Source organism: Pleurodeles waltl, chromosome 8, assembly GCF_031143425.1.
Source record: "Pleurodeles waltl isolate 20211129_DDA chromosome 8, aPleWal1.hap1.20221129, whole genome shotgun sequence".
Lineage (NCBI taxonomy): Eukaryota > Metazoa > Chordata > Amphibia > Caudata > Salamandridae > Pleurodeles > Pleurodeles waltl.
The window spans coordinates 973,695,352-973,722,919 of NC_090447.1; the positions used below are offsets into that span (position 1 = coordinate 973,695,352).

A 27,568-nucleotide genomic window follows, 5' to 3' on the forward strand; every position below is an offset into this window, starting at 1 on the left:
CTTTTTCGTGTGTTTGACATTCCAGCTTGTCAGGTCTTGTCAATACATGTATTTAACAATCATGAAAGTCACCTGTTGATCACTTATGTAGATGGATTGATCATAGTTCAATAATGTATTATCAATTCATTCTTGTAAGAATTTAGAATTTCCATTTTAAAATAACTAAATAAAATAATGGAAAACATATTGCAAAGTTAAGTCATGTTAGCTTTTCCATGAAAATAAGACTTGCTGTAAAGAAATGGCTCCCTGTTGCAGTTACCCCCCACTTTTTGCCTGATACTGATGCTGACTTGACTGAGAAGTGTGCTGGGACCCTGCTAACCAGGCCCCAGCACCAGTGTTCCTTCACCTAAAATGTGCCATTGTATACACAATTGGCACACCCTGGCATTCAGATAAGTCCCTTGTAACTGGTACTTCTAGTACCAACGGCCCTGATGCCAAGGAAGGTCTCTAAGGGCTGCAGCATGTCTTATGCCACCCTGGAGACCTCTCACTCAGCACAGACACACTGCTTGCCAGCTTGTGTGTGCTAGTGAGGACAAAACGAGTAAGTCGACATGGCACTCCCCTCAGGGTGCCATGCCAGCCTCTCACTGCCTATGCAGTATAGGTAAGCCACCCCTCTAGCAGGCCTTACAGCCCTAAGGCAGGGTGCACTATACCATAGGTGAGGGTACCAGTGCATGAGCATGGTACCCCTACAGTGTCTAAACAAAACCTTAGACATTGTAAGTGCAGGGTAGCCATAAGAGTATATGGTCTGGGAGTTTGTCAAACACGAACTCCACAGCACCATAATGGCTACACTGAAAACTGGGAAGTTTGGTATCAAACTTCTCAGCACAATAAATGCACACTGATGCCAGTGTACATTTTATTGTAAAATACACCACAGAGGGCACCTTAGAGGTGCCCCCTGAAACTTAACCGACTATCTGTGTAGGCTGACTAGTTTTAGCAGCCTGCCACAAACCGAGACATGTTGCTGGCCCCATGGGGAGAGTGCCTTTGTCACTCTGAGGCCAGTAACAAAGCCTGCACTGGGTGGAGATGCTAACACCTCCCCCAGGCAGGAATTGTCACACCTGGCGGTGAGCCTCAAAGGCTCACCTCCTTTGTGCCAACCCAGCAGGACACTCCAGCTAGTGGAGTTGCCCGCCCCCTCCGGCCAGGCCCCACTTTTGGCGGCAAGGCCGGAGAAAATAATGAGAAAAACAAGGAGGAGTCACTGGCCAGTCAGGACAGCCCCTAAGGTGTCCTGAGCTGAAGTGACTCTAACTTTTAGAAATCCTCCATCTTGCAGATGGAGGATTCCCCCAATAGGGTTAGGATTGTGACCCCCTCCCCTTGGGAGGAGGCACAAAGAGGGTGTACCCACCCTCAGGGCTAGTAGCCATTGGCTACTAACCCCCCAGACCTAAACACGCCCTTAAAGTTAGTATTTAAGGGCTACCCTGAACCCTAGAAAATTAGATTCCTGCAACTACAAGAAGAAGGACTGCCTAGCTGAAAACCCCTGCAGAGGAAGACCAGAAGACGACAACTGCCTTGGCTCCAGAAACTCACCGGCCTGTCTCCTGCCTTCCAAAGATCCTGCTCCAGCGACGCCTTCCAAAGGGACCTGCGACCTCGACATCCTCTGAGGACTGCCCCTGCTTCGAAAAGACAAGAAACTCCCGAGGACAGCGGACCTGCTCCAAGAAAAGCTGCAACTTTGTTTCCAGAAGCTTTAAAGAACCCTGCAAGCTCCCCGCAAGAAGCGTGAGACTTGCAACACTGCACCCGGCGACCCCGACTCGGCTGGTGGCGATCCAACACCTCAGGAGGGACCCCAGGACTACTCTAAGACTGTGAGTACAAAAACCTGTCCCCCCTGAGCCCCCACAGCGCCGCCTGCAGAGGGAATCCCGAGGCTTCCCCTGACCGCGACTCTTTGAATCCTAAGTCCCGACACCTGGGAGAGACCCTGCACCCACAGCCCCAGGACCTGAAGGACCGGACTTTCACTGGAGGAGTGACCCCCAGGAGTCCCTCTCCCTTGATCAAGTGGAGGTTTCCCCGAGGAACCCCCCCCTTGCCTGCCTGCAGCGCTGAAGAGATCCCTAGATCTCCCATTGACTTCCATTACCAACCCGACGCTTGTTTCTACACTGCACCCGGCCGCCCCCGCGCTGCTGAGGGTGAAATTTCTGTGTGGGCTTGTGTCCCCCCCGGTGCCCTACAAAACCCCCCTGGTCTGCCCTCCGAAGACGCGGGTACTTACCTGCAAGCAGACCGGAACCGGGGCACCCCCTTCTCTCCATTCTAGCCTATGTGTTTTGGGCACCACTTTGAACTCTGCACCTGACCGGCCCTGAGCTGCTGGTGTGGTGACTTTGGGGTTGCTCTGAACCCCCAACGGTGGGCTACCTTGGACCAAGAACTAAGCCCTGTAAGTGTCTTACTTACCTGGTTAACCTAACAAATACTTACCTCCCCTAGGAACTGTGAAAATTGCACTAAGTGTCCACTTTTAAAACAGCTATTTGTGAATAACTTGAAAAGTATACATGCAATTTTGATGATTTGAAGTTCCTAAAGTACTTACCTGCAATACCTTTCGAATGAGATATTACATGTAGAATTTGAACCTGTGGTTCTTAAAATAAACTAAGAAAAGATATTTTTCTATACAAAAACCTATTGGCTGGATTTGTCTCTGAGTGTGTGTACCTCATTTATTGTCTATGTGTATGTACAACAAATGCTTAACACTACTCCTTGGATAAGCCTACTGCTCGACCACACTACCACAAAATAGAGCATTAGTATTATCTATTTTTACCACTATTTTACCTCTAAGGGGAACCCTTGGACTCTGTGCATGCTATTCCTTACTTTGAAATAGCACATACAGAGCCAACTTCCTACATTGGTGGATGAGCGGTGGGGTACAAGACTTTGCATTTGCTGGACTACTCAGCCAATACCTGATCACACGACAAATTCCAAAATTGTCATTAGAAATTCATTTTTGCAATTTGACATTTTTCTAAATTCTTAAAAGTCCTGCTAGGGCCTTGTGTGTTAAGTCCCTGTTTAGCATTGTCTTTTAGAGTTAAAAGTTTGTTAAAAGTTTGAAATTAGATTCTAGAAACAGTTTTAGATTCTTTAAAAAGTCTTCCAACTCTTAGCAAAATAATGTCTGATACAGAGATGAATGTGGTGGAACTCGACACCACACCTTACCTCCATCTTAAGATGAGGGAGCTAAGGTCTCTCTGTAATATCAAAAAAATAACCATTGGCTCCAGACCTACCAAAATTCAGCTCCAGGAGCTGTTGACAGAGTTTGAAAAAGCCAACCCCTCTGATGATGACCTCACAGAGGAAGAGATTAGTGACTTGGAGGCCAATGTCCCTCCTCCAGTCCTAAATAGGGAGAACAGGACCCCTCAAGTCCTGTCTCCAACTGTGTTAGTCAGAAATAGTGAGTCCCTCACAGGAGCGTCCCACATTTCTGAAATCACTGAGGATGCTCTCAGTGAAGATGACCTCCTGTTAGCCAGGATGGCCAAAAGATTGGCTTTAGAGAGACAGCTCCTAGCCATAGAAAGGGAAAGACAAGAGATGGGCCTAGGACCCATCAATGGTGGCAGCAATATAAATAGGGTCAGAGATTCTCCTGACATCCTAAAAATCCCCAAAGGGATTGTAACAAAATATGAAGATGGTGATGACATCACCAAATGGTTCACAGCTTTTGAGAGGGCTTGTGTAACCAGAAAAGTGAACAGATCTCACTGGGGTGCTCTCCTTTGGGAAATGTTCACTGGAAAGTGTAGGGATAGACTCCTCATACTCTCTGGAAAAGATGCAGAATCCTATGACCTCATGAAGGGTACCCTGATTGAGGGCTTTGGATTCTCCACTGAGGAGTATAGAATTAGATTCAGGGGGGCTCAAAAATCCTCGAGCCAGACCTGGGTTGATTTTGTAGACTACTCAGTAAAAACACTAGATGGTTGGTTAACTGGAAATGAAGTGTGTGACTATGTTGGGCTTTATAATTTGTTTATGAAAGAACACATTTTAAGTAACTGCTTCAATGAAAAGTTGCATCAGTATCTGGTAGACCTAGGTCCAATTTCTCCCCAAGAATTGGGAAAGAAGGCAGACCACTGGGTCAAGACTAGGGTAACCAAAACTTCCACTGGGGGTGACCAAAAGAAAGGGGTTACAAAAACTCCCCAGGAGAAAGTGGGTAACACTAGAAACAAAGAAAAAGAGTCCTCTGTAGGCCCCCAAAAACCAGAACAGGTGGGTGGGCCCCAGGACACAACCCAAAACAAAGGTGGGTACCAGGGTAAGAACTGGGATGCCACTAAGGCATGGTGCCACAACTGTAAACAGTCTGGGCACCACACCAAGGACACTTCTTGTCCCAAAAACAAACCCCAGAACAAAATTCCTGGGGTAACCAGTGTAGCCATGGGAGATGACTCCTCAGATGAGGAGGTCTTCCTAGCCTTCAACTGGAAACAGGGCCCAACAGGTGAGTTGGAGATTCCAGAGGGAAGTAGACACTTCCACCACCTACTGGTGAATGGAATCCCAACCACTGCCCTGAGAGACACTTGTGCCAGTCACACTATTGTGCATGACAGGCTGGTGCTCTCAAACCAGTACATCCCAGGTGAGACTGCCAGGGTAAGAGTTAGCCTAGACAGGGTCACTAAGAGGCCTGTGGCTTTAGTGCCCATAGAAGTGGGTGGCACTCTTAGCTGGAGAAGGGTAGTAGTCAGTACAGACCTCCCCCTTGATTGTCTCCTTGGAAATGACTACCCAGAGGTTAGTCAGAGCCCAAGAGAGGAACTGGTCCAGTGTCAGTCCTCTCCCAAGGATTCTGGAAGTCCTGCCTCTACAGTAAATGCAAGCAGGCCCCAGAAGAAGAAGAAAAGAAAACAGAGTAGGAAGGGTGGACAACCTTTAGCCAAGGTTACAGCAAGCCAAGGAGATTCTGCTCCAGTAGGGGAGAACTCCAAAAATGGCCCTGATAAAGTCCAACCTGACCCACAAGAAGTCCTGGCTAGACAGGCAACTGTTAAACCTGAGTGGGTGGCTCCTCAGCTAACAGAAGAAAGAGTGGAAGAAGGGTGTTTACTACAAGATGTGGTAACCCCCCACTCTAATACAGCAGACAGGCAACCTGAACCCAAAGAGGCCTGTAACTTAGCCCCTTCCCTTTTAGGTGAAGAGCTAAAGGTGTGGTTCTGGGCACTGACAGCTGTCAGTGGCCTCTGCTGGGTGTTAGCCTTTATGGCTGCACTATCCTTAGCATGGTGGTCTGACCCCATGCCAAATAGCAAGTTAGGCCCCCTGACCCTATTGGTCATGGTGGGGTTACTCCAGCTCTGGGTAACCTCTCTGGGTAAGCTAGGGGTAACCCTGGCCAAGATAAGGTCAGCAGAGGTGGATACCTCTAAGACCAAAATAGAAAGAATGGGTGGAGACATTGAAGAGGCAGACAAGAGGCAATTCAGACTAGGTCCTATCACTGTGGAAGTAGGTCAGTTCCCCAAAGGGAATGACCTGAACAGAAGGATGTAAGGCAGAGTAGGCCCTGCAACTAACCAGCCTATTTCTCCTACTCTTCCTCGCCTGACAGACTAGGAAGACTCTCCCAGCTTGGGCTGAGTCTCCTGGCCTGTGGGCTGGGGGGGGCTTGTGTAAAGAAATGGCTCCCTGTTGCAGTTACCCCCCACTTTTTGCCTGATACTGATGCTGACTTGACTGAGAAGTGTGCTGGGACCCTGCTAACCAGGCCCCAGCACCAGTGTTCCTTCACCTAAAATGTACCATTGTATACACAATTGGCACACCCTGGCATTCAGATAAGTCCCTTGTAACTGGTACTTCTAGTACCAAGGGCCCTGATGCCAACGAAGGTCTCTAAGGGCTGCAGCATGTCTTATGCCACCCTGGAGACCTCTCACTCAGCACAGACACACTGCTTGCCAGCTTGTGTGTGCTAGTGAGGACAAAACGAGTAAGTCGACATGGCACTCCCCTCAGGGTGCCATGCCAGCCTCTCACTGCCTATGCAGTATAGGTAAGACACCCCTCTAGCAGGCCTTACAGCCCTAAGGCAGGGTGCACTATACCATAGGTGAGGGTACCAGTGCATGAGCATGGTACCCCTACAGTGTCTAAACAAAACCTTAGACATTGTAAGTGCAGGGTAGCCATAAGAGTATATGGTCTGGGAGTTTGTCAAACACGAACTCCACAGCACCATAATGGCTACACTGAAAACTGGGAAGTTTGGTATCAAACTTCTCAGCACAATAAATGCACACTGATGCCAGTGTACATTTTATTGTAAAATACACCACAGAGGGCACCTTAGAGGTGCCCCCTGAAACTTAACCGACTATCTGTGTAGGCTGACTAGTTTTAGCAGCCTGCCACAAACCGAGACATGTTGCTGGCCCCATGGGGAGAGTGCCTTTGTCACTCTGAGGCCAGTAACAAAGCCTGCACTGGGTGGAGATGCTAACACCTCCCCCAGGCAGGAATTGTCACACCTGGCGGTGAGCCTCAAAGGCTCACCTCCTTTGTGCCAACCCAGCAGGACACTCCAGCTAGTGGAGTTGCCCGCCCCCTCCGGCCAGGCCCCACTTTTGGCGGCAAGGCCGGAGAAAATAATGAGAAAAACAAGGAGGAGTCACTGGCCAGTCAGGACAGCCCCTAAGGTGTCCTGAGCTGAAGTGACTCTAACTTTTAGAAATCCTCCATCTTGCAGATGGAGGATTCCCCCAATAGGGTTAGGATTGTGACCCCCTCCCCTTGGGAGGAGGCACAAAGAGGGTGTACCCACCCTCAGGGCTAGTAGCCATTGGCTACTAACCCCCCAGACCTAAACACGCCCTTAAATTTAGTATTTAAGGGCTACCCTGAACCCTAGAAAATTAGATTCCTGCAACTACAAGAAGAAGGACTGCCTAGCTGAAAACCCCTGCAGAGGAAGACCAGAAGACGACAACTGCCTTGGCTCCAGAAACTCACCGGCCTGTCTCCTGCCTTCCAAAGATCCTGCTCCAGCGACGCCTTCCGAAGGGACCAGCGACCTCGACATCCTCTGAGGACTGCCCCTGCTTCGAAAAGACAAGAAACTCCCGAGGACAGCGGACCTGCTCCAAGAAAAGCTGCAACTTTGTTTCCAGCAGCTTTAAAGAACCCTGCAAGCTCCCCGCAAGAAGCGTGAGACTTGCAACACTGCACCCGGCGACCCCGACTCGGCTGGTGGCGATCCAACACCTCAGGAGGGACCCCAGGACTACTCTAAGACTGTGAGTACAAAAACCTGTCCCCCCTGAGCCCCCACAGCGCCGCCTGCAGAGGGAATCCCGAGGCTTCCCCTGACCGCGACTCTTTGAATCCTAAGTCCCGACACCTGGGAGAGACCCTGCACCCGCAGCCCCCAGGACCTGAAGGACCGGACTTTCACTGGAGGAGTGACCCCCAGGAGTCCCTCTCCCTTGATCAAGTGGAGGTTTCCCCGAGGAACCCCCCCCTTGCCTGCCTGCAGCGCTGAAGAGATCCCTAGATCTCCCATTGACTTCCATTACCAACCCGACGCTTGTTTCTACACTGCACCCGGCCGCCCCCGCGCTGCTGAGGGTGAAATTTCTGTGTGGGCTTGTGTCCCCCCCGGTGCCCTACAAAACCCCCCTGGTCTGCCCTCCGAAGACGCGGGTACTTACCTGCAAGCAGACCGGAACCGGGGCACCCCCTTCTCTCCATTCTAGCCTATGTGTTTTGGGCACCACTTTGAACTCTGCACCTGACCGGCCCTGAGCTGCTGGTGTGGTGACTTTGGGGTTGCTCTGAACCCCCAACGGTGGGCTACCTTGGACCAAGAACTAAGCCCTGTAAGTGTCTTACTTACCTGGTTAACCTAACAAATACTTACCTCCCCTAGGAACTGTGAAAATTGCACTAAGTGTCCACTTTTAAAACAGCTATTTGTGAATAACTTGAAAAGTATACATGCAATTTTGATGATTTGAAGTTCCTAAAGTACTTACCTGCAATACCTTTCGGATGAGATATTACATGTAGAATTTGAACCTGTGGTTCTTAAAATAAACTAAGAAAAGATATTTTTCTATACAAAAACCTATTGGCTGGATTTGTCTCTGAGTGTGTGTACCTCATTTATTGTCTATGTGTATGTACAACAAATGCTTAACACTACTCCTTGGATAAGCCTACTGCTCGACCACACTACCACAAAATAGAGCATTAGTATTATCTATTTTTACCACTATTTTACCTCTAAGGGGAACCCTTGGACTCTGTGCATGCTATTCCTTACTTTGAAATAGCACATACAGAGCCAACTTCCTACACTTGCTCTTAAAGTTTTTGCTAAATAGAGCTTGAAATTGCAGTGATAATTTGTACATACTTACTGAAGAAAGCACCAGGGAAAAAAACACACCGACTGCAATGAGAATTCATCCCACATTGACGTGCAAACAATCTAGATGTAGAAGAAGGGGAGGATCGCAGACATAGCTACGGCACTCATGTGTGTTGGTGACAGTGATGTGCAAGCAACTGTAGTGCCTTATTCTTGCCGGATTTCTATTATGTGTACAGTGCATACTTTTCCTCTTTGTGGCACCTCTGAAATGCCATCTCGCACCCCGGGGTTAGGAACCCCTGGCCTAGAAGGTTTGTATTCAATTTACCTTGACATTTTTGTTGCTCATTGTTTTCTTTTGTCATGAAACAGATTAAAGGTAGCAGGAAGAATTTCCCACCATTGAGAGTATCCTCTACACGTTGCCTTGTTTTCCTACTATCCACCCACATTGTCGTACAGAACATTGTATTTGATCACAAATGCACATACAAACTAGAGCAGATAAAAGATGCTTATAAATAGGTAAATCAAAGATGTACAGTCTGTTTAAATGCACGCACACACTGGTACGACCCACATTACAAGAGAAGTTCTGAATTGTGAACTAAACAGAAAGCATTTAAAGATCATACAAACAATAGGCCCCATTAAAATTACATTTACACTAGCCACCTCTGCCCAGGAAACATGCCAATCCAAACTGGTTGAGTTTAACACTTTAACAAGAGAAATTTGTTGCAGGAAGTCTGCAACTTTTACCAATACACACAACTCAACAGCAGAAATGTACAAATTTAAAAATAGCTTGACCTAATAAAATATGACTTGCCATAGCGAGAGGGCAAATAGTTTTCTAGGCCTGCTGGGATTGTTAAAAACATGGACTGACAAACTGCATTTATACAAACCAAAAACGTGTTTATTGGGATTAACGTTGAGACCTAAAGTAGATAAGGGTATAAACCTGTTCATTGACCTGGCTATGACAATGGCCAGAAGAGCTTTGCTCTTAACTGGAAATCTTGTCTCTCCCAAGATCACAAAATGGTGTTCAGAGCTTTACATAGGGGCACAGGCTGATGATGATGATGTTAATAGACTTTAAGATAAAGGATGGGGAAACCTATAGAAACTTTTGAATGGGACACTATCCCTGTTGAAGATATAACCTAAATCAGACAACATAACACTCTAGCCATGCTGCAATAATGGCTACAATTTACATTTTGATTTTGGCTTCACTCAAATGAATGATCCTTTGGCCCATGCCTGCTGCTCGTTCTTGCTGTACACCTTTACTTGAATTCTGCACCTTCCTAAATCACAATTGGTTGCTGCTCTGTTTTTTGTATACTCTTATGCTTTGATATTTTTGTGTATTTCACAACAAGAATATTGTTAAATGCAGTGCATGCTGTTGTAGCTTTGAGATTGCAATGAGCAAAATGCACCAGTTATGTATAAAACCATTAAACTTATTAAAAAAAAGATTTTTCAAAGGAGTGATTAGGTGGACCAGCATTTGTGCAACAGAGATCTGAGGTTGTCCAGGTCACAGACTGCGTATATGTTTATAACTTATTTTGAACATGATTGCAGATTAATCTTTGCTTTCATTCTGTACTTGCATATTGAAGAAGTGGTAAAATGAGATGTACAAGATAATGCTTTTGAATAGATATGACTTTATGATTTCCTTTACCAATATAGAACATAACAATAACAGTATGAGAATAGTCTTGGATTCTGATCCTCGAAAAAGAGCACTCGGTGCTAATGAAACTGGAGCTCCACTCAAAAAGCCTTGGTTTGACAAGTAAGTAGATTTACAACTCAATCAAGTCTTGTTGATTAAATAATCTTGCAGCTTTTTTTTACTATAGTGTCACTTTATTGCAAATGTAATTGAAATTGCTGAAACAAGTGGTCCGTATGGCCAATTAAATCACATTCCCTTAAAAAATGCAACTTCAGTAAAAAAAAAAAAAAAAAAAAAATAGGCTATTTATTTCCCTTGTGATTGATAAAATTGACTTTTCTCTCATTTGTTTTGCCACAGAAAGCTAATCTCCTCTCCACCAATCTTTTTATATTATATACAAACGAGTAGATGTGCTTTTGTTTTTTTCTCCCTTTGTAATTCTGGGCCTGATATACTGTAATCCTAGTACAGCAAATAATACAAACTAATAAAAATAGTTTGTTTACCTCTTTTGTGAACATAACAATTCAGAATGCTTTTATGTCGCAGTACAGGACTCATTTGAGCTCCATGGATGTCCAAACACAGTGGGACAATGTAACCTTTAATACGCCTGTCTGCATGCATTTAGGCTTCCACGGTCTTTTTTTCGTTTCTGTAGAGACTGGAAGGGGTAATTCCTTCAAATATGTTTGGGGCCCAACCTACCCACTACATCTGCAAGCACCATTGTGAGGCTTTGAGCTGGGCCTAATTGTCATCTATTTGGATTAAGGATTTTACTTGCACAGTTCAAATCCTTTCTGGTTTATGCTGTTTGGCTCCTATGCAGTTGCATAGAATGAAGGCAGAAGAGACATACTACAAGCAGTTAGTTAGGAGGCACATATAATTCACTCTTTTGTACAACACTCATCTGTGATCTAACCCTAGATACCTGTTTCACAAACTCATTTGCATGTTGATTATCCTTCTACCCACATACAGTCCACCAGCCAGTAATGCCAACAAGAGTGTCACACAATGAAGAACTTCAAAGGCTAATTGACCATTATCTACGGAAGTCAAGTTCCCTTCCACTCCAAAGCATTAACATAACCACCCCACCTTCACTGTTGTATTGTCCTGATGAGGGAGCACAAATGAAAGTGGCAGAATATCACAAAAGACTCACTGGGTCATTCTGGATGTGATTGATCCTCAAACCATTTCCTCCATCAGTAAAACCTGTGAAGGCCCTAAGCGCTAAGAACTATGCACCACGCTTCAAAAATAAGAAGTGGAGACTGTAGTCAGAAGAAAAAAGGTATCTGCTTGTGGCACTCATAGATCTATTTTGGACGTGGGAAGAGCAGACACCTAGGTGAAAAAAGATAAGTTTAGAATAAAAGCATTGCACCAAATGTTACCTGAGCGCTCTCATCCTTCATGATGGGAATTCTATTCTCTCCTTGAAGCATGAAGTTCCTTTGATTTCTAGTGCAGAATAACTATTAACTATTTTCAGTTACTGGTTGTAAGAAAAAGCCTCTTTTTGTATGATTACTCCCAGGTTTCTGGACTGATCCTGCTGTTTTTTTTATTTATTTTTTAAAAAAGCTCTGTGAGTGCACTGAGACCTGTTAACCAGACCTCGTGCCTGTGCCCTTACCCTTATTTATATTTGTTTGGCTAAGCTAACTTGCCTGTGAGTCCAGAGTGAATGGTACCCAGGATACCTAGGGCATGTAAGTTAGAAGGTCGTCCCAGGGCCTGCAGCACTAGTTGTGCCACTTGGGGTGTGAAGTGACTAAAATGAGTCTCCCAGCCTACCATTACAGGCTGGAAGAGCAGTTTGAACAGCTGGCCCGACTTTAACCATTTACAGTAATGGCAAAGGCCAGACGTCCCCTGGGTATATGTGGAAGTCACCACTGTGGCAGACCTGTTGAGTTCTAAGTCAGGGTGCACCACATCTCATCTTACATTTTCTGATTGTAAAAATGCAAAACTGATGTTCTTGCTGTGGAAAGGCTTGGTCGCCGAATTAGTGAGTACAAAGTTACACACTGACACTCCACCTGTGCTACTTCTGGAAAGATGCAACCAAAGTGGGTTATCCAAGGTATCCAAACAACTCGTTACATTGATCCGGTCTTGATTCCCTGGTCAAAATTAATGTAACCAGTTGCAGTGCCCAATTTTAACAAAGTAGCACTTTGTTACCTTGAGTCCCCATTGCTCGTAAAGTTTGCACATTGCATCCTGACACAGAGACAGCTTTCTGACCTCTTGGAGAGATATGCTAACGACTCCCAGGAAAGGATACAATAGGGGCCTGATCTGGAAGGAGATGGCACCTCTCTCCTGCAGGAAGCTACCCAGTTGTTGGGCCAAAATGACTGCTTTAAAGATGAAGCCATCTTTCAAAGGCAAATAGGTTACACCTGGGAGACACAAGCTCATAAAACACACCCGCAGCGTCACTGGGGCGGTCGGGTGCAGTAGGCAAAGTAGGCGTCGGGTTTGCTATAGACAGCAATGGAGGGACCCGGGGGGTCACTCGATGCATGCAGGGCACAGGGGGGCTTCTCGGGCCAGCCACCGACTGGGCTAGGGTGAGGGCTGCCTGCTGATAACTCCTGCACTAGTAGTTGGTTCTGCTCGGTCCTGGGGGCTGCGGGTGCAGTGCTTGGTCCGGGTTCCTTTGTTACCAGGCAGTGGCAGTCAGGGAGAGCCTCTGGATCCTCTCTGCAGGCATCGCTGTGGGGGTGCAGTGGGGTAATCTCAGGGTGTCCACATTGTTTGAGTTGCCTGGGAGTCCTCTCTGCGGTGTTTGTTGTCCTGGACTCTAGCCGGGGGCGTTGGGTGCAGAATGTGAAGTCTCACGTTTCTGGCAGAAGTGAGAGTCTCTTTAAAGTTGTTTCAGAGTTGCAAGTTGTTGCAGTTTCTGAACAGTACTGCTGTTCTCAGGAGTTTCTTGGTCTTTTGGGTGCAGGGCAGTCTTCTGAGTCCTCGGAGGTCGCTGGTCCTGCTGGATGCGTCACTGTGCAGGTTCCTTGAGTCTGGAGACAGGCCTGGGGCCAAGTCAGTTGGTGTCTCCGTCGTTAGGTTTGGGGGGCGGTAGCCAATGGCTACAGTCCTTGAGGGTGGCTACACCCTCTTTGTGCCTCCTCCCTGAGGGGAGGAGGGCACATCCCTATTCCTATTGGGGGAAATCCTCCAAACTCAAGATGATGGATTTCTAAAGGCAGGGGTCACCTCAGCTCAGGGCACCTTAGGGGCTGTCCTGACTGGTAGATGACGCCTCCATGTTTTTCTCATTATCTCCTCCGGACTTGACGCCAAATGTGGGGCTGTGTCCGGAGGGGCGGGCATCTCCACTAGCTGGGATGTCCTGGGGTGCTGTAACAGGCAGGAGCCTTTGAGGCTCACCACCAGGTGTTATAGTTCTTGCAGGAGGAGGTGAGAAGCACCTCCACCCAGTGCAGACTTCATTCCTGGCCACAGAGTGACAAAGGCACTCACCCCATGTGGCCAGAAACTCGTCTGGTTGTGGCTGGCTGGCAGAAACTGGTCAACCTAGCACTAGGAGTTGGACTGGTATTTAGGGGGCATCTCTAAGATGCCCTCTGGGTGTGTTTTCCAGTAAATTCGACACTGGCATCAGTGTGCATTTATTGTGCTGAGACGTTTGATACCAAACTTTCCAGATTTCAGTGTAGCCATTATGGAACTGTGGAGTTCGTAATTGACAGACTCCAGACCATATACTCTTTATGGCTACCCTGCACTTACAATGTCTAGGGTTTGGCTTCGACACTGTAGGGGCATAGTGCTCATGCAACTATCCCCTCGCCTGTGGTATAGTGCACCCTGCCTTAGGACTGTAAGGTTTGCTAGAAGGGTGACTTACCTATGCCACAGGCAGTGGGCATGGCACTCTGAGGGGAGTGCCATGTTGTAGGAAGTTGGCTCTGTATGTGCTATTTCAAAGTAAGGAATAGCATGCACAGAGTCCAAGGGTTCCCCTTAGAGGTAAGATAGTGGCAAAAAGAGATAATACTAATGCTCTATTTTGTGGTAGTGTGGTCGAGCAGTAGGCTTATCCAAGGAGTAGTGTTAAGCATTTGTTGTACATACACATAGACAATAAATGAGGTACACACACTCAGAGACAAATCCAGCCAATAGGTTTTTATATAGAAAAATATCTTTTCTTAGTTTATTTTAAGAACCACAGGTTCAAATTCTACATGTAATATCTCCTTCGAAAGGTATTGCAGGTAAGTACTTTAGGAACTTCAAATCATCAAAATTGCATGTATACTTTTCAAGTTATTCACAAATAGCTGTTTTAAAAGTGGACACTTAGTGCAATTTTCACAGTTCCTAGGGGAGGTAAGTATTTGTTAGGTTAACCAGGTAAGTAAGACACTTACAGGGCTTAGTTCTTGGTCCAAGGTAGCCCACCGTTGGGGGTTCAGAGCAACCCCAAAGTCACCACACCAGCAGCTCAGGGCCGGTCAGGTGCAGAGTTCAAAGCGGTGCCCAAAACGCATAGGCTAGAATGGAGAGAAGGGGGTGCCCCGGTTCCGGTCTGCTTGCAGGTAAGTACCCGCGTCTTCGAAGGGCAGACCAGGGGGGTTTTGTAGGGCACCGGGGGGGACACAAGTCCACACAGAAATTTCACCCTCAGCGGCGCGGGGGCGGCCGGGTGCAGTGTAGAAACAAGCGTCGGGTTCGCAATGTTAGTCTATGAGAGATCTCGGGATCTCTTCAGCGCTGCAGGCAGGCAAGGGGGGGGTTCCTCGGGGAAACCTCCACTTGGGCAAGGGAGAGGGACTCCTGGGGGTCACTTCTCCAGTGAAAGTCCGGTCCTTCAGGTCCTGGGGGCTGCGGGTGCAGGGTCTCTCCCAGGCGTCGGGACTTTAGGTTCAAAGAGTCGCGGTCAGGGGAAGCCTCGGGATTCCCTCTGCAGGCGGCGCTGTGGGGGCTCAGGGGGGACAGGTTTTGGTACTCACAGTATCAGAGTAGTCCTGGGGTCCCTCCTGAGGTGTTGGATCGCCACCAGCCGAGTCGGGGTCGCCGGGTGCAGTGTTGCAAGTCTCACGCTTCTTGCGGGGAGCTTGCAGGGATCTTTAAAGCTGCTGGAAACAAAGTTGCAGCTTTTCTTGGAGCAGGTCCGCTGTCCTCGGGAGTTTCTTGTCTTTTCGAAGCAGGGGCAGTCCTCAGAGGATGTCGAGGTCGCTGGTCCCTTCGGAAGGCGTCGCTGGAGCAGGGTCTTTGGAAGGCAGGAGACAGGCCGGTGAGTTTCTGGAGCCAAGGCAGTTGTCGTCTTCTGGTCTTCCGCTGCAGGGGTTTTCAGCTAGGCAGTCCTTCTTCTTGTAGTTGCAGGAATCTAATTTTCTAGGGTTCAGGGTAGCCCTTAAATACTAAATTTAAGGGCGTGTTTAGGTCTGGGGGGTTAGTAGCCAATGGCTACTAGCCCTGAGGGTGGGTACACCCTCTTTGTGCCTCCTCCCAAGGGGAGGGGGTCACAATCCTAACCCTATTGGGGGAATCCTCCATCTGCAAGATGGAGGATTTCTAAAAGTTAGAGTCACTTCAGCTCAGGACACCTTAGGGGCTGTCCTGACTGGCCAGTGACTCCTCCTTGTTTTTCTCATTATTTTCTCCGGCCTTGCCGCCAAAAGTGGGGCCTGGCCGGAGGGGGCGGGCAACTCCACTAGCTGGAGTGTCCTGCTGGGTTGGCACAAAGGAGGTGAGCCTTTGAGGCTCACCGCCAGGTGTGACAATTCCTGCCTGGGGGAGGTGTTAGCATCTCCACCCAGTGCAGGCTTTGTTACTGGCCTCAGAGTGACAAAGGCACTCTCCCCATGGGGCCAGCAACATGTCTCGGTTTGTGGCAGGCTGCTAAAACTAGTCAGCCTACACAGATAGTCGGTTAAGTTTCAGGGGGCACCTCTAAGGGGCCCTCTGTGGTGTATTTTACAATAAAATGTACACTGGCATCAGTGTGCATTTATTGTGCTGAGAAGTTTGATACCAAACTTCCCAGTTTTCAGTGTAGCCATTATGGTGCTGTGGAGTTCGTGTTTGACAGACTCCCAGACCATATACTCTTATGGCTACCCTGCACTTACAATGTCTAAGGTTTTGTTTAGACACTGTAGGGGTACCATGCTCATGCACTGGTACCCTCACCTATGGTATAGTGCACCCTGCCTTAGGGCTGTAAGGCCTGCTAGAGGGGTGTCTTACCTATACTGCATAGGCAGTGAGAGGCTGGCATGGCACCCTGAGGGGAGTGCCATGTCGACTTACTCGTTTTGACCTCACTAGCACACACAAGCTGGTAAGCAGTGTGTCTGTGCTGAGTGAGAGGTCTCCAGGGTGGCATAAGACATGCTGCAGCCCTTAGAGACCTTCCTTGGCATCAGGACCCTTGGTACTAGAAGTACCAGTTACAAGGGACTTATCTGGATGCCAGGGTCTGCCAATTGTGGATACAAAAGTACAGGTTAGGGAAAGAACACTGGTGCTGGGGCCTGGTTAGCAGGCCTCAGCACACTTTCAATTGTAAACATAGCATCAGCAAAGGCAAAAAGTCAGGGGGCAACCATGCCAAGGAGGCATTTCCTTACACATGTCAACTTTGTTTTTTTCTCCCCACCAGCACACACAAGCTGTGAGGCAATGTGCTGAGTGAGGGGTCCCCAGGGTGGCATAATACATGCTGCAGCCCTTAGAAACCTTCTCTGGCCACAGGGCCCTTGGTACCAGGGGTACCATTTACAAGGGACTTATCTGTGTGCTACGGCTGTGCCAATTGTGGGAACAAAGGTACAGTTTAGGGAAAGAACACTGGTGCTGGGGCCTGCTTAGCAGGGTCCCAGCACACTTTCAATCATAACTGGCATCAACAAAAGGCAAAAAGTTAGGGGGTAGCCATGCCTAGGAAGGCATTTCCTTATACATGGCGCCTTACATTGCAATCGTGCCACATTCACACCTTCACATGCGTTCATTGCAAGAATGCCTGTCACACCAATGGTCTCAAGCACAGGGTCATTGGGAGGACCTAATATTGGTTAACAACCGCACCTTTCACTCTCTGCAGTGGTGGAACAAAGTCATTCTTTCCAAAGGGTAGCCATTTATAGACCCTCTTCCACAGGTTACTCTGACAACGGACGCTTCCCTGATGGAATGGGGTGCTCATCTCCACAACCTTACAATACAGGGTCTTTAGGATCATGTGCACAAACCTTTGACATCAACTATCTGGAGATGCTAACAGTTTATCTAGCACTCAAAGTCTTTGTCACACCTCTAAAAAACAAAGTAGTCCCCATTCGCACAGTCAACGTGGCAACCATGTTTTATCTGCAGAAACAAGGGGGGGGCACATTCATTACATTTGTCTCGCCTTACACAGACAATTTTACACTGGGCCATTTGTCACATTTGCCTTTAGCGGAATGCCTACCAGGGTCACACAAAACGTATGCCGAACTCAGCAGGACGCCGCAACAAGTCCACAAATAAAAACTCCAACCTAGAGTCCTCCAACCCTACTTCCAAAAATGGGGGTGTTCCAGACATAGATCTATTCACAAAAAAAGAAAAGGCAAAATGCCAAACTTCTCCAGGTTTCCACACCCTCACTCCAAGGTTAATGCTTTGTGGCTGAACTGGTCAGACATATTTGCCTGCTCATTTCCACCTCTTTCCGTATGTGGTTCAGAATCTAAGACAAACCTCTCTCACAATGATACTGGTGGCACCCACATGGGCAAGGCAACCATGGTTTATCATGCTACTGGATCTACCAGTAGTACCATACAAGATGCTTCCTTTAGACCGGGACCTTCTCATTCAGAACAAAGGCCAAATCAGACACCCAAACCCTGTATACTTGAATTTGGCAATTTGGCTCTTGAAGCCATAGAATTTGGGTATTTAAATTTACCTCAGGAATGTGTGGCCATTCTTAAAGAAGAACCACCCTTTGAACAAATGCACTCATGTCTTTTTCAATATCTAACTTGGAAAGTAGCTTTTTTAGTTTCAATCACTTCTCTGAGCAGTGTAAGTGAGCTTCAGGCATTAACATAACAAGAACTATTTTTTTCAGGTACATAAAGATAAAGGTAGTTTTTCGTACGAACCCAACCTTTTTTTTCCTAAGGTTCTGTCTCCATTTCATATCAATCTGACTATTGAATTGCCAGTCTTTTTCCTAAAACCTGATTCAGTTGCTGAGAGAACCCTCCACATGTTTGATGTGAAAAGAGCGCTTATGTTCTATATTGTTAGAATTAAATCTTTTAGGAACACAAAACGTTTTGTTGCCTTTTCTTAACCACATAAAGGTAACCATGTTAATAAATCTACTATAGCAAGATGGATTGTTAAATGTATTAAAAATTACTGTGCAAAGCTAAAAGGCCACTACCTATTAGCCTAGAGCCCATTCAACAATTAAAGGTACATCTATGACATTTCTAGGTAACCTACATGTAGCTGACATTAGTAAGGCAGCAACATGTAAGAAAAGTGCATCTGTGACATTTCTAGGTAACATAACTATAGCTGACTTTAGTAAGGCAGCTACATGGTGAACACCACACACGTTAACGAAACATTGTGTGGATGTTTTAGCACGCCAGCAACACAATGTAGGACAAATAGTGCTAGTGCATGTGTATCTACAGCCACACATGCCATCAAACGGAAAATGTTACTTACCCAGTAAGCATCGGTTTACGGCATATAGTGCTGTAGCTTTACAAGTTCCCTCCAGCCTCCCCGGTCACCTGTGGTCATTACAGTACATAAATGCACTGTTCGATGGCATCTGTCGCTGTAGATACACATGGTATGCATGAGCTCGCCATCTGGTGTTGGGTCGGAGTGTTACAAGTTGTTTTTCTTCGAAGAAGTGTTTTCGAGTCACGGGACCGAGTGACTCCTCCTTCTGTGCTCATTGCGCATGGGCGTCGACTCCATCTTCGATTGTTTTCTTTCCGCCATCGGGTTCGGACGTGTTCCTGTCGCTCCGGGTTTCGGAACGGAAAGATAGCTGAAAACGGAAGATTTTCGACGGTATCGTTGCGATCCGGTTTGAGATAGACACATACGACGACGCGTTGAACATCGAAGCGCTTCGGTGCCCTTCGGGGTAGATTTCGGCACCCCGTCGGGGCCTAGTCAGCCCGACCGCGTGGAGAACAACGCCGATGGAACGGACCCCGTTTCGCTTCTGCCCCGAATGCCACAACAAATATCCTTATACGGACCTACACTCGGTCTGTAACCTGTGCCTGTCACCCGAGCACAGCGAAGAATCCTGTGAGGCCTGTCGGGCGTTCCGGTCCCGAAAAACTGTGCGCGACCGTCGAGCGAGGAGACTGCAGATGGCGTCCACGCCAAAGGAGCGTCGACAGTTCGAGACAGAAGAGGAACAGGAGGAATCCTTTTCCATCCAGGATTCAGACTCCGACGAGCTAGACTCTACAAAAACTGTGAGTAAGACGTCGAGATCAGAACTTAAAAAAGGAAAGAAGGCCCAGGGGACGCCACTGCCAACCGGCCATGGCTCCACCCAAATTCTCGGTGACCAACAATCGGCACCGAAAAAGGCCCATTCAGTGTCGAGATCGTCTGACTTCGGTCGAGACACCGGCACGCAGCCTCCTCGGGACCGAGAGAGTGCTAAACAGAAGTATCGACACCGAGAGTTCGGTGTCGACACGGATCGACGCCGAGACAGTGGCGCCGAAGACCATAGAGGCCAAGAATTTTCGGCACAGAAAAAGAGGAAGGTTACCTCGGAGCCGAAAAAACAATCAACAGGGTTTTCGGAGCCGAAAAAAGCGACATCAGACCCTGTTTCAGGCTCCTATACTGAAGAGCATTCTATGTCTTCACAAATGAAGAAACATAGATTTGAACAAGAACTGCAATCCACTGACGTGGATCACACGCAAAAGCGTATCTTTATTCAGCAGGGGACTGGGAAGATCAGTACCCTTCCACCTGTCAAACGAAAGAGAACGCTTCAGTTTACTCCTCAGCAACAAACAGCACAAAAGGTAACACCTCCTCCCTCGCCTCCACCTGTAACTCCGGCTTCGCCAAATAACACCCCGTCACATTCGCCAGCTCACACCGCCATGAGCCACGATGACCAAGATCAGGATGCGTGGGACTTGTACGACGCACCAGTGTCTGATAACAGCCCAGACACATACCCAACTAGGCCATCACCACCGGAAGACAGCACAGCCTACTCACAAGTGGTGGCTAGAGCAGCACTATTCCATAATGTGGAACTACACTCGGAACAAGTAGAGGATGATTTTTTATTTAACACCCTCTCTTCAACCCACAGCTCCTACCAAAGCCTGCCGATGCTCCCAGGCATGCTACGCCATGCAAAGGACATTTTCAAGGAGCCAGTTAAAAGTAGGGCAGTGACGCCTAGGGTGGACAAAAAGTATAAGGCGCCTCCTACGGACCCTGTATTCATCACCTCTCAGTTGCCACCAGATTCTGTGGTGGTAGGGGCTGCCAGAAAACGGGCAAATTCACACACTTCTGGGGATGCACCTCCCCCAGATAAAGAAAGCAGGAAGTTCGATGCAGCCGGGAAGAGGGTTGCTGTCCAAGCAGCAAACCAGTGGCGCATCGCAAATTCACAAGCGCTGCTAGCGCGATACGACAGAGCCCACTGGGATGAGATGCAGCATCTCATTGAACATCTCCCAAAAGATCTGCAAAAAAGAGCAAAACAGGTTGTTGAGGAGGGTCAAAACAATTCCAACAATCAAATACGCTCCTCCATGGATGCAGCAGACACGGCCGCAAGGACCATTAATACGTCGGTTACCATCCGTAGGCACGCATGGCTCAGAACGTCTGGATTCAAGCCAGAAATTCAGCAGGCAGTGCTTAACATGCCAGTAAACGAAAAACTTCTGTTCGGTCCGGAGGTCGACACAGCCATAGAAAAGCTCAAGAAGGACACTGACACTGCCAAGGCCATGGGCGCACTCTACTCCCCGCAGAGCAGAGGATCTTATAACACCTTCCGCAAAACACCTTTTAGAGGAGGGTTTCGGGGTCAGGCCACACAAGCTAGCACCTCACAGTCCGCACCGCCCACCTACCAGGGACAGTACAGGGGAGGTTTTCGGGGCCAGTATAGAGGGGGGCAATTCCCTAGGAATAGAGGAAGATTTCAAAGCCCCAAAACCACTACCAACAAGCAGTGACTCAGACGTCACTCACCCCTCCCACACAACACCAGTGGGGGGGAGGATACGTCAATATTACGAAGCATGGGACAAAATAACTACAGACACATGGGTCCTAGCAATTATCCAACATGGTTATTGCATAGAATTCCTGCAATTCCCTCCAGACATACCACCAAAATCACAAAATTTATCAAAATACCATTCACAGCTTCTAGAGATAGAAGTTCAAGCACTACTGCAAAAAAATGCAATAGAATTAGTACCAAGCACACACATAAACACAGGAGTTTATTCACTGTACTTCTTGATACCAAAAAAGGACGAAACACTGAGACCAATTCTAGACCTCAGAGTAGTAAACACATTCATCAAATCAGACCACTTTCACATGGTCACACTACAAGAAGTGTTACCATTGCTCAAAAAACACAACTACATGACAACCCTAGACCTCAAGGACGCATATTTCCATATACCAATACATCAATCACACAGGAAATATCTAAGGTTTGTATTCAAAGGAATACATTACTGTAAGGAAATGCCTCCTTGGCATGGTTGCCCCCTGACTTTTTGCCTTTGCTGATGCTATGTTTACAATTGAAAGTGTGCTGAGGCCTGCTAACCAGGCCCCAGCACCAGTGTTCTTTCCCTAACCTGTACTTTTGTATCCACAATTGACAGACCCTGGCATCCAGATAAGTCCCTTGTAACTGGTACTTCTAGTACCAAGGGCCCTGATGCCAAGGAAGGTCTCTAAGGGCTGCAGCATGTCTTATGCCACCCTGGAGACCTCTCACTCAGCACAGACACACTGCTTGCCAGCTTGTGTGTGCTAGTGAGGACAAAACGAGTAAGTCGACATGGCACTCCCCTCAGGGTGCCATGCCAGCCTCTCACTGCCTATGCAGTATAGGTAAGCCACCCCTCTAGCAGGCCTTACAGCCCTAAGGCAGGGTGCACTATACCATAGGTGAGGGTACCAGTGCATGAGCATGGTACCCCTACAGTGTCTAAACAAAACCTTAGACATTGTAAGTGCAGGGTAGCCATAAGAGTATATGGTCTGGGAGTTTGTCAAACACGAACTCCACAGCACCATAATGGCTACACTGAAAACTGGGAAGTTTGGTATCAAACTTCTCAGCACAATAAATGCACACTGATGCCAGTGTACATTTTATTGTAAAATACACCACAGAGGGCACCTTAGAGGTGCCCCCTGAAACTTAACCGACTATCTGTGTAGGCTGACTAGTTTTAGCAGCCTGCCACAAACCGAGACATGTTGCTGGCCCCATGGGGAGAGTGCCTTTGTCACTCTGAGGCCAGTAACAAAGCCTGCACTGGGTGGAGATGCTAACACCTCTCCCAGGCAGGAATTGTCACACCTGGCGGTGAGCCTCAAAGGCTCACCTCCTTTGTGCCAACCCAGCAGGACACTCCAGCTAGTGGAGTTGCCCGCCCCCTCCGGCCAGGCCCCACTTTTGGCGGCAAGGCCGGAGAAAATAATGAGAAAAACAAGGAGGAGTCACTGGCCAGTCAGGACAGCCCCTAAGGTGTCCTGAGCTGAAGTGACTCTAACTTTTAGAAATCCTCCATCTTGCAGATGGAGGATTCCCCCAATAGGGTTAGGATTGTGACCCCCTCCCCTTGGGAGGAGGCACAAAAAGGGCGTACCCACCCTCAGGGCTAGTAGCCATTGGCTACTAACCCCCCAGACCTAAACACGCCCTTAAATTTAGTATTTAAGGGCTACCCTGAACCCTAGAAAATTAGATTCCTGCAAACTACAAGAAGAAGGACTGCCTAGCTGAAAACCCCTGCAGCGGAAGACCAGAAGACGACAACTGCCTTGGCTCCAGAAACTCACCGGCCTGTCTCCTGCCTTCCAAAGATCCTGCTCCAGCGACGCCTTCCGAAGGGACCAGCGACCTCGACATCCTCTGAGGACTGCCCCTGCTTCGAAAAGACAAGAAACTCCCGAGGACAGCGGACCTGCTCCAAGAAAAGCTGCAACTTTGTTTCCAGCAGCTTTAAAGAACCCTGCAAGCTCCCCGCAAGAAGCGTGAGACTTGCAACACTGCACCCGGCGACCCCGACTCGGCTGGTGGCGATCCAACACCTCAGGAGGGACCCCAGGACTACTCTAAGACTGTGAGTACAAAAACCTGTCCCCCCTGAGCCCCCACAGCGCCGCCTGCAGAGGGAATCCCGAGGCTTCCCCTGACCGCGACTCTTTGAACCTAAAGTCCCGACGCCTGGGAGAGACCCTGCACCCGCAGCCCCCAGGACCTGAAGGACCGGACTTTCACTGGAGAAGTGACCCCCAGGAGTCCCTCTCCCTTGCCCAAGTGGAGGTTTCCCCGAGGAATCCCCCCCTTGCCTGCCTGCAGCGCTGAAGAGATTCCGAGATCTCTCATAGTCTAACATTGAAAACCCGACGCTTGTTTCTACACTGCACCCGGCCGCCCCCGCGCTGCTGAGGGTGAAATCTCTGTGTGGACTTGTGTCCCCCCCGGTGCCCTACAAAACCCCCCTGGTCTGCCCTCCGAAGACGCGGGTACTTACCTGCAAGCAGACCGGAACCGGGGCACCCCCTTCTCTCCATTCTAGCCTATGCGTTTTGGGCACCACTTTGAACTCTGCACCTGACCGGCCCTGAGCTGCTGGTGTGGTGACTTTGGGGTTGCTCTGAACCCCCAACGGTGGGCTACCTTGGACCAAGAACTGAACCCTGTAAGTGTCTTACTTACCTGGTAAAACTAACAAAAACTTACCTCCCCCAGGAACTGTGAAAATTGCACTAAGTGTCCACTTTTAAAACCGCTATTTGTCAATAACTTGAAAAGTATACATGCAATTTTTATGATTTGAAGTTCCTAAAGTACTTACCTGCAATACCTTTCGACTGAGATATTACATGTAGAATTTGAACCTGTGGTTCTTAAAATAAACTAAGAAAAGATATTTTTCTATACAAAACCTATTGGCTGGATTTGTCTCTGAGTGTGTGTACCTCATTTATTGTCTATGTGTATGTACAACAAATGCTTAACACTACTCCTTGGATAAGCCTATTGCTCGACCACACTACCACAAAATAGAGCATTAGTATTATCTATTTTTACCACTATTTTACCTCTAAGGGGAACCCTTGGACTCTGTGCATGCTATTCCTTACTTTGAAATAGCACATACAGAGCCAACGTCCTTCATTGGTGGCAGCGGTGGGATACAAGACTTTGCATTTGCTGGACTACTCAGCCAATACCTGATCACACGACAAATTCCAAAATTGTCATTAGAAATTGATTTTTGCAATTTGAAAAGTTTTCTAAATTCTTAAAAGACCTGCTAGGGCCTTGTGTTAGATCCTGTTTAGCATTTCTTTTAGAGTTTAAAAGTTTGTAAAAGTTTGAATTAGATTCTAGAACCAGTTGTAGATTCTTAAAAAGTATTCCAACTTTTAGAAGCAAAATGTCTAGCACAGATGTGACTGTGGTGGAACTCGACACCACACCTTACCTCCATCTTAAGATGAGGGAGCTAAGGTCACTCTGTAAAATAAAGAAAATAACAATGGGCCCCAAACCTACCAAAATACAGCTCCAGGAGCTTTTGGCAGAGTTTGAAAAGGCCAACCCCTCTGAGGGTGGCAACTCAGAGGAAGAGGATAGTGACTTGGAGGACAATTCCCCCCTACCAGTCCTATCTAGGGAGAACAGGGTCCCTCAACCCCTGACTCCTAAAATAATAGTCAGAGATGCTGGTTCCCTCACAGGAGAGACCAACACCTCTGAAATCACTGAGGATAGCCCCAGTGAAGAGGACATCCAGTTAGCCAGGATGGCCAAAAGATTGGCTTTGGAAAGACAGATCCTAGCCATAGAGAGGGAAAGACAAGAGATGGGCCTAGGACCCATCAATGGTGGCAGCAACATAAATAGGGTCAGAGATTCTCCTGACATGTTGAAAATCCCCAAAGGGATTGTAACTAAATATGAAGATGGTGATGACATCACCAAATGGTTCACAGCTTTTGAGAGGGCTTGTGTAACCAGAAAAGTGAACAGATCTCACTGGGGTGCTCTCCTTTGGGAAATGTTCACAGGAAAGTGTAGGGATAGACTCCTCACACTCTCTGGACAAAATGCAGAATCTTATGACCTCATGAAGGGTACCCTGATTGAGGGCTTTGGATTCTCCACTGAGGAGTACAGGATTAGGTTCAGGGGGGCTCAAAAATCCTCGAGCCAGACCTGGGTTGACTTTGTTGACTACTCAGTGAAAACACTAGATGGTTGGATTCAAGGCAGTGGTGTAAGTAATTATGATGGGCTGTACAATTTATTTGTGAAAGAACACCTGTTAAGTAATTGTTTCAATGATAAACTGCATCAGCATCTGGTAGACCTAGGACCAATTTCTCCCCAAGAATTGGGAAAGAAGGCGGACCATTGGGTCAAGACAAGGGTGTCCAAGACTTCAACAGGGGGTGACCAAAAGAAAGGGGTCACAAAGACTCCCCAGGGGAAGGGTGATGAGACAACCAAAACTAAAAATAGTAAAGAGTCTTCTACAGGCCCCCAAAAACCTGCACAGGAGGGTGGGCCCAGAGCCTCTTCACAAAACAATGGGTACAAGGGTAAAAACTTTGATCCCAAAAAGGCCTGGTGTCATAGCTGTAAACAGCATGGACACCAAACTGGAGACAAGGCCTGTCCCAAGAAAGGTTCCACTCCAAACTCCCATCCAGGTAACACTGGTATGGCTAGTCTCCAAGTGGGATCAACAGTGTGCCCAGAGCAAATCAGGGTCCACACTGAAGCTACTCTAGTTTCTGAGGGTGGGGTGGATTTAGCCACACTAGCTGTCTGGCCGCCTAACATGCAAAAATACAGACAGCAACTCTTAATTAATGGGACTAGAATAGAGGGCCTGAGGGATACAGGTGCCAGTGTCACCATGGTGACAGAGAAACTGGTTTCCCCTGGCCAATACCTGACTGGAAAAACTTACACAGTCACCAACGCTGACAATCAGAGAAAAGTACATCCCATGGCAATGGTTACTTTAGAATGGGGAGGGGTCAATGGCCTGAAACAGGTGGTGGTCTCCTCAAATATCCCAGTGGACTGTCTGCTTGGAAATGACCTGGAGTCCTCAGCATGGGCTGAGGTAGAACTAAAAACCCATGCAGCAATGCTGGGTATCCCTGAACTGGTGTGTGTGAAAACAAGAGCACAGTGCAAAGCACAGGGTGAAAAAGTAGAGCTGGAGTCTGGAAAAATGGCCCAGCCTACCAAGAGAACAGGAAAGTCAGTTGGGAAACCAACTGCAACACAGCAAAAGAAAGGGAACCTCTCTTCTCAGGAAGAAGTTCTGCCCTCTGAGGGAACTGAGCCTTTGGAGCTTGAACCTTACCAGGTTGAGCTCTTAGGCCCAGGGGGACCCTCAAGGGAGGAGCTGTGTAAGGGACAAGAAACCTGTCCCTCTCTTGAAGGCCTTAGGCAGCAAGCTGCTGAAGAGTCCAAAGGCAAGAAAAATGGAACGCATAGGGTCTATTGGGAAGATGGACTCCTGTACACTGAGGCCAGAGACCCCAAACCTGGTGCCACTAGGAGAGTGGTAGTGCCTCAGCTGTTCAGAGAGTTCATCCTAACATTGGCCCATGACATTCCCCTTGCTGGACATTTGGGACAAACCAAGACGTGGGAGAGGTTAGTCAACCACTTCTACTGGCCCAATATGTCCAACATGGTTAAGGAGTTTTGCCTCTCCTGCCCCACCTGTCAAGCCAGTGGTAAGACAGGTGGGCATCCAAAGGCCCCCCTCATTCCACTTCCAGTGGTGGGGGTTCCCTTTGAAAGAGTGGGTGTGGACATAGTTGGTCCACTGGAACCTCCCACAGCCTCAGGAAATATGTATATCCTGGTAGTAGTGGATCATGCTACCAGGTATCCTGAAGCTATTCCCCTTAGGTCGACTACTGCCCCTGCAGTAGCCAAGGCCCTCATTGGTATCTTTACCAGAGTGGGTTTCCCTAAGGAGGTGGTGTCTGACAGAGGTACCAACTTCATGTCAGCATACCTAAAGCACATGTGGAATGAGTGTGGAGTGACTTATAAATTCACTACACCATACCATCCACAAACTAATGGCTTGGTTGAGAGATTCAACAAGACATTAAAAGGC

General features: G+C 47.8%; 1 protein-coding gene across 3 annotated transcripts in view; it reads left to right on the plus strand.

Annotated features, from left to right (window-relative positions):
* The window catches only part of LOC138250391 (RNA-binding protein 26-like), a 623,852-nt gene that overhangs the window by 225,211 nt on the left and 371,073 nt on the right, over positions 1–27,568 (plus strand). For all 3 annotated transcript variants that reach the window (XM_069205212.1, XM_069205213.1, XM_069205214.1), the window contains one exon: positions 10,133–10,238. In XM_069205212.1, coding sequence (XP_069061313.1) covers positions 10,133–10,238 — 106 coding nt within the window. The remainder of the gene's footprint in view (positions 1–10,132; positions 10,239–27,568) is intronic.